Genomic DNA, 10,332 nt, shown 5'->3' on the forward strand with positions numbered 1-10,332 from the left:
TTTTGTAGCATACCTGTAATTTACAAAGAATGAAACACAAGTACAGAATTGTTCACACATGATAATTACTGTGTAGTGATAACATGAAATGTGGTTTAAAAAAGTAGTTAAGAAGTAGATATTAAGTTGCTCAACTCAGATAAATGCTTTTCTATAATTTTATTCTGGTTACAATTTTCTAAAGCTTTTTTGCACACAGTTCTGCTGGACTTCTGCTGAGTTGATACAATAGAATACTATGGCTCAGGCAGATCCATTTATGAAAGAGAGGTACTAGAGACTGAATTTCAGAGTCTTTTGGGTCACAAATCCTCTTCTTAGAAAGTGCCTATTATCAACTAAAAAAAAAGTCACAAAGAGTTGTGTATAGTTAGTCCCTTAAATTATATATATTGGGAATAAAATACATGTTCATTTGTAAGAACCCAGAAGAATTTATTTCTTTTGACTAAAGTATATTTTATGAAATTGATTAGAGAGACATACTTTTAAATTGGTGCATGCATGACATTTAATAGTGGGAGCAGGGCAGTTAATATTTGCATCAAGTTGAAAATATATACCAGTAATTTGTACATTATCGGACCATCTGTACACATAGGTTAACAACATACACCAAGGTGATAGCAAGATCAAAGGAGATATTTTGATCTACTGTACCCATTTTTATGAGCTTTTCTGTCTCCCAGCATCCCCAAATAAAACCACCAGGACTGAAAGACAAGTTATCACAATCAGACTGGAGAAGTGCAAAACAAAGTAATTTATAAAAACAGTTGATATTTTAGAATTTCGTTAAAACGTCTTCACACACCCACAAGATGTGCCTCTTTAACCCAGGAGTCTCAGAACAGATGTTATGTGCCATGGGTTCCATATTCCTTCCTTTGTGCCCATAACTTCCATTACCCATAATGGAAGTTTTCAGGGGAGCATGTCTTCATGCGATGCTACAATATCTACCTACCATAGGCACAAGAAAATGAGGTAATCATGGTGAAAAGTATCAGCCTGGGAATTGGGACTTTTGCTTTTGTGGTGATGATGGTACCTTTCTCTTGACTTCTGATGTTTATTGAATTTCAGGGTATTTTTCTATTTAATCATGTGTGAGACAAGCTTGGCTAAGCTTTTAAAGGTGAATGAGTGGTAAAAATAATCTGAGTACAGAAATGGTTAGGTTAACTTTAGCCACGTATTTCAAAAATCATAGTTGGTGTAAAGCTCTGAGAATGACTGTGAAACAGCCAGGCAGTTTGAAGTTGAAGTTGCAGTCCACACCTTTACATATTAGTGGTGCAAATAACGGCTGTGTTCTGACATTGACACAGAGTTTCACCAAATTGACCTATAATGTTATTGTTTATATGTATAGGAAAGAAACATGTGGTTACTTCAAAGGGGGAGGAAGTATCAGTTGCTTATTTATGGTGCAGTTACCACAGTATTCTTTTCCTATCACCTCTGTTCCTGTGTGCATGATATGATGAGAAGCTGAATGCACTCTGCTGTTTTCAGCAGGAATGCATGTATTCAGCAAACACTGTATATAGAGTAGTCTTTTAGGTTCCCAGATTCCACAGTTCTTACCAGTTGAACTTACTCAGATTTGAATGAAGGGTGAGCACTGGCTTTAATATGTGCAATAATGATACAGTCATGTTCTGTGTTGCCTCAACCAGGACAGACGAAGATTCTCTTTTGGGGGACCAGATGACTGCATGTTTTATTCTTACACTGCATAGATGCTCTTGGTGCATCCAGAATAAAATTTTTACTATTATATTTCTGAACAGTGTATTAATAGGAGTACATAGATAATGTATTTAAAATCCAAACATTTTCCAAAGCAATTTACACACCTTCAATATTTTTCTATGATAATGTATAAGATCAGTGTTGTACCCTGGACAGGTAGTTACAACGTAATAGCAAAAGTCAAACAAACATGGAAATGTGAGCTGTGCATTATTATAGAAAATTTTATCAGTCTTTTAGGCTATTACTGCACTAAATGTGATCTAGTAGACAGATGAGCTAATGATAATAGGCAGACAAAAGACAGATGACAATACCAAAGTTACTAGTGTCCCATGTTGACATATAGTACTTAGAATAGTTCAGACATAGATGTTGAATAGAGACACCGACTTCATTGTTAAAATGAAAAAATTTTATTATTGCACTAGTTTCATCTCACATTAAATGTAGAAGTACAAATGTCATAATTATTCAGTTACAAAAATGTATGTAGATCAGAGCAAGATAATTAGAAAATTTGGGGTTTTAAATTGCTCCTATGAACACGTATATACTCCTGGAGTACCCAGTACTTTAACAGGAATATTAATTATGACACTAACTAAAGTGCCATTTTGAAAATTAATCTTATTGGAACCCAAATGCAAATCACAGCTTTCCTTAAACTTAAGGAGATTTTGTTCACCTGTAAGAACTGGCCTATATGTTTTTTTATTTTAAATAACTAAATTCTTTTTAAAAACTTTCTTTGTTGTTTTAATTAGTCTTCAGAGCAGTGACTGTTTTTGAAGTGTGCACTGGCTGGTACTGGTGAAATTATTTGTCATATGCCTAATGAATTCTACTATCTAGTATAATTTTTACCTTTAAACTATTTTATCTCTCTCTTTTCCAAAATTTTATGTAGGTAATGAGAAAATGTCTTTAGAATGTATATATATAAATGGATAACTTGAAAACATGAATCTTTTGTAATTATGAATGTTGTGTTTTAATACTTTGTTACGTATAAGAGCATTTCTCTTGTGGTCTTGATGGACAGAGACAGAAGAAAGAACAGTCTTTTGGAAAAACCGTAGGATGACTATCTGAGCTCTGTCTCAGATTCTGAATCTAGCTTTGCCACAATCACAGTGTAACTTTGGACAAGTGAATTGCTTTTTGGTGTGTCTGGGGCTTTAATTTCCCCACCAATAAATAATAAAATGAAGAACTGCTCCCTTCTTACATCAAGATGATGTTAGGTCAGTGGAAAATCATCTCCCTCTCAGATGAAAATCACATTAAGACATATCATTTTTTCCTTCCCTTTCTTCCTTCCCGTCCTTCAATCTACATTCTTTATCCTTCCTTATCTCTCTCTCTCTCTCTATCCGCCTCTCTCTCCTATATATCTCTTCTCACTCCTCCGACCCCTTCCCTGGAGATCTGCCAAGATGTGCTTTCTAAATATTCTTCTAGGGTTTAGAGGAGACTTCCTTGGTCATAGGTTGGTGGTGAAAGGCATAGGTGGCTAAATAATATTAGCCAGTGACGTGAGCAAAAGACTTGAAAATTATCTGGGAATTTAGAACTACTAATCAAATAAACATGGAAAGAATGAAGGTCTTTTGAGGGAAGGAAGAGAGAAAAAAGACATTTAAATATTATGATTTTTTACTCTACTTAATCATACTGCTCAGCAGAAATTTTCAATTTGTGAGAACAAGTAAATAAATGCTGAGTATTCAAAGTATAGAGCAGTTAATCTTTCAACTTTTGTATAAAAATAATCATGATTACTCAAAATATATGACTCCACAAGGGCAGATGTACTTATAACAAAATTCTTAAGTCTGAAAGAATCCTTTCCAATGACCAATTTTTCAATGTGTATCTTGAACTGCAAAAAAGGCTTAAAAAGGGAAAAATCATTTGAATAACTGCTCATATTGTATCCCAACTGAGAATGTTTGAATTTAAAAAATATAATATGTAATTAGTAATATTGGTAACTCAAGGAAGCCACTTAAAACATTTTTTTAAAAATAGGATTTATTTTGTTAATATTTGTTCATTTTACAAAGATAGTCTTGTATCCTAAGGGATACGCTCAAACCTACAGTCATTTCATTTGCCGTAACCCTTTGGATAAAGGAAATAAGAGCACATAGAAACAAAGGGGACATTTCTTATGCACTAGAAGGGATGTTTAGATCTCTTATTGGGTTTTCTAATCTTACCATCAAGTCAGAATTTAAAAACTGTTATTACAAATTAGGAATTAGACATTATTTTTAAATCAGATACCATTTTCTAGTTAAAGAAGGATCAGTTATAAATGTCTGATATATTCGAAAATGTTTAAAGAAGGTTTGAGGGGATCGGTCATCATTGACTATGACTTTTTACTATCCATTGTAATCCTTTTGATTTATTTGCAAAATGGTCAGTAACATTTATATTTGTATCCATTGTGATAGGCCCTTGGCATTCCAACTCACAGTTGCATTACATATGTATTCTACACATATGTAAATAAATATTTTCAATCAACTTGCTCTCAGTGTAAACTTTGTACTTACTAAACCTAAACATTATAACTTAGATAATAAAAACTCTTACAACTATGGCATGACATTTATTATTTTTTCAGAGGGTTGATATAGATCAATTTGACATCATAGGAAATAGTCATCTTGGTCCAGGAAAACAAACCAAGAGGTGATGTATGTGGGGCTACACAATCTGAACTAAAACAGCTTTTAAATAGGTTATGATGCCAGGCGACATGAGCTCATGGGAGTCCAAATTAGAATTTGCATTTCCATATTTGTAATAGATATACAAAGAGGAACATAATGAAGGTTGCAATTTAAACAATGGAGATTTAAACATGGTCATTGCAATGCTTAGGTATGCAATCAGATCAACTGGTGAGTTTATATAGAATTTTTTTCTCTTAGCTTTACTGGTGTACATTGTTTTACATTACTTTGATTGACTGCTCTGTATAAGCACGTGCAGCCTTCTCAATGAGAAGGATTGACTGAACCTGGATCTGCCATTAGTCCTCATTAAAAAGAAAAAGAAATATGAATGGGGCAACAACAACAGTGTAAATGTTGTGGTTTTGAACAAAACAAAACCATAACCTCCACATTTTGTAGTTATAACTTATTTTTCTGGCAAATCACCAGGCAAAAGGGCAAATTCAGATACACTTCCAAATGTCAAAGAGTCTTTAAACATTAAATAATGTGAATTGCTAAACTTAATGCAATCATAGGACTTGAGCAAGTAATAAAGTCAAACATATCTACATTGCACACATTCTTCTTTAGTATCAATTTTCTCATCCTTGAGTAAAAGAGCACTTGTGTGAGATGTTTCTAGTATCCATAAATGAACTGTGAAAAATGCAGTTTTAACAACGACGCTATGGAATCATCCTAATCAAAAGAGACACACATTCAGGTTTCCCATACTGCTTTCCTGTGACATTTAGATCTTCAATGAAATGTTTTTCTCAGCCTTTTTTTTTTCACAGAACCATCACCCACAAGCTTAATGTTAAATTTATATTCCTTCTTTTCGGCATTTGCCATTCACCTTTTTTTTTCCTCTGCAAAAGGTGTCTATTAATTTTTCACAAATTTACAGGTCTTCTATTTCCTGTAAAAAGTTGGATTTACCCAACTTTTCTTATTTAGAATGTTTCTAGAGTTAAGGATTTAGATGCTAAAAATAAAGAGTTTGCTAGCAATTCTCCTCCTGGAAATGTGAGTTATTCAGTATGTTTAACATTTAAAAATCAGTAAACTTTTCTTAGGATAAAATGCTTACTCTGAATTTCAGTGATTTTATTTTCCATCTTTGAGATACTTTTTTTCCCCAAACAAAAAAAAAAAAAAAAAAAAAAAAGACTTAAAAATAAGAAAAAAAAATAACACCTTTTCTTTGATCCTTTGTTCTTTTCTACATTGGAAATAAGATAAACATTTATGAAATTATAAATTTCATCATTTTGTTTTCATGATAAAAGAATTTGTAATTCTCATAATTTTGAAAAATACGTAGTAATATTTGTAAATGTTATAGTAAAAATCATTTGTGGGTCATAAAGTGTGTGAAGAGAACTGTGAAAAAGCATTATTAACAAAGTAATTAATAGAATTACAATGCCTAATTTATCAAACAAATCAATTTGTTAACCAGTACCCATGTTAATTATTATTAATAAGTTTAATCTTCAAAATATTTTATGTCAAATAATTGGTTCTCAGCCATCCAGTGAGGGCAGAAAATATTTCTTACCCAAGTCTAAAGGCCACTGAACTACTATAGCCTTCTATTACCATGTCTTTCTTGTCCTTCTCCACCTCCCAAAACACTTGGGAGTATACACAAACACATATAACCAAACAAATTGTCTTCTACATAGAGGAACACAGTTAAGTTTTTCATTAGTTGTAGAATATTTAAATTTATTAACCCACATGATTGAATTTGGGAATGTTTAATTGAGAATTAGTTAAGAGAAAAATAGGTACACATTTATGTTGATATATTTGTTTAGATGGTACTAGAATTTGTAGTTGGTCTTACATTCTAATTAAAATTCTGAGTCATATTATGTAGGAAAGGAGGATATGAGCCAAAATTTTTTAATGTGCCAGATGTTATCAGTATTGGTCTGTATTTTAACTTGAGATTTTCTGTCTCTTTATTTTTATGATGAGACCAGTGCATTTGCATGCTTTATGAGGGTCAGGACCATTGAGGATTTGGACTGGGAGCCAGGAAGATGATGAAGGCAAAGGCTGAACGAAGACCGAGTGGAATGTATCTGCTGCTTTACCTTCAGGCTTAGAAGTTAAGTAAGTTCATTAAACTTGTGTTTATTGAATGCTCACTCTCTATTTACACTATGCTAAAAACAATTTAGATTATCTAATTTAATTCTTGCAACAGCCCTACGAAAGAATAGATTAAGAGACTTGTAAGGATGGCATAGTTATTGAGTGGTCAAGTTGAGTTTCTAACACAGAGAGAAACCTGAAACCTGCTGGAGAGAAAACTTCATCTTACAGAATACCGACATTGCAAGGCTATTTAGTTCAACCACAAATTCCAAACCTTTCAAGACATGGACTTTTAAAGGTTCCTGAAATTAAAATAATTTTTAAAACCTTTGTAATGTAAATGTTTAATTTTTTCGTAGTGGGTTACAGTAAATGACAGAGGTTGAAGTCATAATTGTTATAAGCACAAGGTGCCCCACGCGATAATGGAATTTTCTGTAACTTCTCCCAACAATTGATAGGCATTGGTGGAGGTAAATTGCCAAATGTCGTTATTAGTAAGAGGCAAGTGTGGTCACTGGTGTTAGCATTTCCTCTTCCAATTCAATTTTAACCTGAAAAATAATCCATGATAGTCAAGGAAATCAAGAGACATTCAGGATTTTTTCTGTAATTTCTCTTCATTTTTAATTGTGGGATTTAGATGAGACTCCAGACAGATTTCATTTAAAAAATTTTTTTTACCCACTGACTTTTAAGTAGATTATCACAGATCTTTTTATTGATTACACTGATGTTGACTTCTTGGCCAAACCACTATTAAATGCATTATCCAAATGAACTGTTTCTATTTTGAATGGCTATCTGTGTTATTTCCAAATTTAATGAGCCTGTGGTATGAATATTTACTTCAGAGAGTTTAAATGATTTTCTCTAATGAAAAGAAATGTTAATTTTCTGAGTGTGATTTATTTGTTCTACTTTTGAGAATTTTTAAAGCTAATGTCTAGAGATAAGGAGAAAAAACAAGGTATAACATTACACTCTGGAATCCTCAGCCCAAACCATTCTGTTTTCACTTTGATGATAACATAGCAGAGGTAACCAGGGGAACTACCATTCTACTTTTTTCATAGCAACTGTGGAGGACCTCAGTGACACTAGACGAAGCTTTTTAGAGTTAGCTCACTTTCAGCCCTGACTTCTATATTATTACTGCATTATTATTTAAATGAGATCACGACTTGTACTGTCTAAAGACAATTGACCAAAAAGTGTAGCTTTTGACCAGAGTTCTAACGGAGGAAAAGGAAAAAAGGGGTGTGAATAGCAGTTGCATCCTCTTAATGTGTTTTTTGTGTGTGATGCTTTTAATAGTTTTTTTAAATTTATTTGGAGATGACACATTGTCATAATCACTGTTAAGATTTTAATGCAACTTTAAGAAGCATTTGAAAGCTTGTCAAATATCTTGTGTGTGTGTGTGTGTTTTAATATATGTGTATATATTTTTAAAGCCCCATATATTCAGTACTCTCCTACCAACTGGGTTTAGAACCTCTATTTTTGACCTAAAGCCCAGGCCCATAAGCACTTGGATGACTGGGCTGTATCTTCATTGGATAAAGTCAAGACGATTTGACCCATCTCTCCTTCATGCAGAATCACTGACTATTGAGTAACAAGACCAGTTAAGGCCAAAATACCCACATTGATGCCTGAATTAATCAGACTGAGTATTCATAGTAACTAAGTAATTCATTTTCAAATATTTAATCCTTTGTTAAATAATCTTTGATATCATGAAGTTTAACCTCTTCCTGCCATGGTCAGACTCTATTGAGTTAGGGAAATTGGACTTTGTGATTAAAAGTAACACAAAGATTATTGTTGATCACAGAGCTGTTCATGTCATGAATCCCTCATTTGCTCCTCAACTTTTTCCAACCAAAGTATGATGAGAAAAATTCCCACTGAGGCTTAGATTGAGCAAACAGAAATAGCTAGCAAACTACGCAAAAATCACAATAAAGATTCATTTTGAATTCCATGTCAAAGTTTGACAGACCGAGTCTCTGATATTGGTATATGATAACATACATGTGAATTGTCAATTTCTACAAAAGCCAATGCACTTTCATTTAAAATCAAGATGATGGAACATACTCCATTTTTAGAAAACACTGGTGAGGATTGTTTTTCGATCTCCATGTGAATGTTTTCATATTGTAATTCTTGAGATTCTTCTTCAGAGAGGGTACAAGTGTGTTTGCGTGCATCTCTTTTTGGTTGGCAGCTCTGGCATCTTCCACCGAAGAGTCGTCTTCCACCTTAGACCCCATTCACAGTTAAAGCAAGACAGAGTACGCATTTCATATTGGGAACAATATGATTGTTACCATATTGAAACTAGAAACCAATTTAGAACCATTTCTACCCTGAAACATCTGTTGTACTTTATTGATAAAGCAATGACTCCTAGAAGTGCTTGGTACTCAGACAACACAAATTAAGTGTGCATATTTGTGATATATTGAAAACTATAGATTCTTTTTATTCTAAGTTTTAGTGACTTTGATTACACTAGTTGCAGAATTTTGTATACTATAATGCAAACTCCTGACTATGACACTAATGTTACTATGGGAATTAATTTTTGCAAATTCATAAATGTTTTTGCCACTGCAACCATATCGGGAATCTGGGATATTGGAAATGCCACTATCTATAAGAGTTAATTCACTGGAGACAAGTATCATATATTGGCCAAGGAAACAATACAAAACCTTCATGTGATTTTTAATACCATTCTGCTGAACAATACTCACTTCCTTTTTTCAAAATCTAATTCATGCTTAGCAGGTCATTTTTTCCTAAACAAGATATTGCAATGTGTAACACAGAAATTTTTTATGTACTATTGACCAATCACCTGAGTGCCGAAAGAATGTATAAAAATGTATTAACTGTAACTTAGGGTCAGTTCTGGAAAATTTGTATCAAAATTTGATTGCTTCTGGGAAGTCTGTCGTGATTATCACTTTGTTTAAATTTGTTCTCAAGAAATAGGGATTTTAAAAAGTGAGTTGGCAGGCTGAAGTTTTTAACCCCAAAGAACTCTGGGTTTCCGCACAATAAACTGTATTTCATCAGGGAGGATTAACTTTTTTTGTGTGTATTTTTTCCCTACTTTATTTAAATGTGAATATTTTTTCATGATACAGAATAAAATGTGCATTTTTGGAACTTGTTTGAATTGAATCTTTGCTAAAAATTATTGTTTTGAATTTGGTTTATTAAATGAAAAGCTCCCCATTACAAAAACATGAAGCAGTGTGTTCAGAGAAAACAGTCTTTTGATATTAACTCTGACGATGTTATTTTAAACTTCTTTAATGTTATTTTAATACTTTATTTTTGATAAATTGCCCTGTGACAGTATAAGTAATTAAAGAAATGTCATATCAGAAGTTAAAATTTTAAGCCCCAGCAGTAAATTTGTTCCATGAAAGATAATGATAACATCTACATAGAATTTTGGAGGAAATTTTATTTTACAACAGGATTTCTTTTAATGTTTCTTAATTCTATCAATCTAGCAAAAATGTTATTATTTTCCTAACATTATGGATTTTTCCCAGTCTGTGAAACTTAAAAGCATGAAGGCAGAACATACATGGAACAATAGCATAATTTCATTTTTTAGAAAAAAAAAATCATAAATTGTTCTGCCACCAGTGCTTGAGGCATAAAAAGGCAAAGCTGAATATATATATAGAAGGACTGT

At 32.7% G+C, this 10,332-nt stretch overlaps 1 protein-coding gene across 1 annotated transcript in view; it reads left to right on the forward strand.

The window, feature by feature from the left end:
• Positions 1–6,638, forward strand: part of KCNH5 (potassium voltage-gated channel subfamily H member 5) — a 281,080-nt gene extending 274,442 nt beyond the window's left edge. Inside the window, exon 12 of the mRNA XM_033109621.1 lies at positions 6,483–6,638. Coding sequence (XP_032965512.1) covers positions 6,483–6,523 — 41 coding nt within the window. The 3' untranslated portion in view covers positions 6,524–6,638. The remainder of the gene's footprint in view (positions 1–6,482) is intronic.
• The last annotated feature ends 3,694 nt before the right edge of the window (positions 6,639–10,332 follow it).

This window comes from Rhinolophus ferrumequinum, chromosome 6, assembly GCF_004115265.2.
Source record: "Rhinolophus ferrumequinum isolate MPI-CBG mRhiFer1 chromosome 6, mRhiFer1_v1.p, whole genome shotgun sequence".
Lineage (NCBI taxonomy): Eukaryota > Metazoa > Chordata > Mammalia > Chiroptera > Rhinolophidae > Rhinolophus > Rhinolophus ferrumequinum.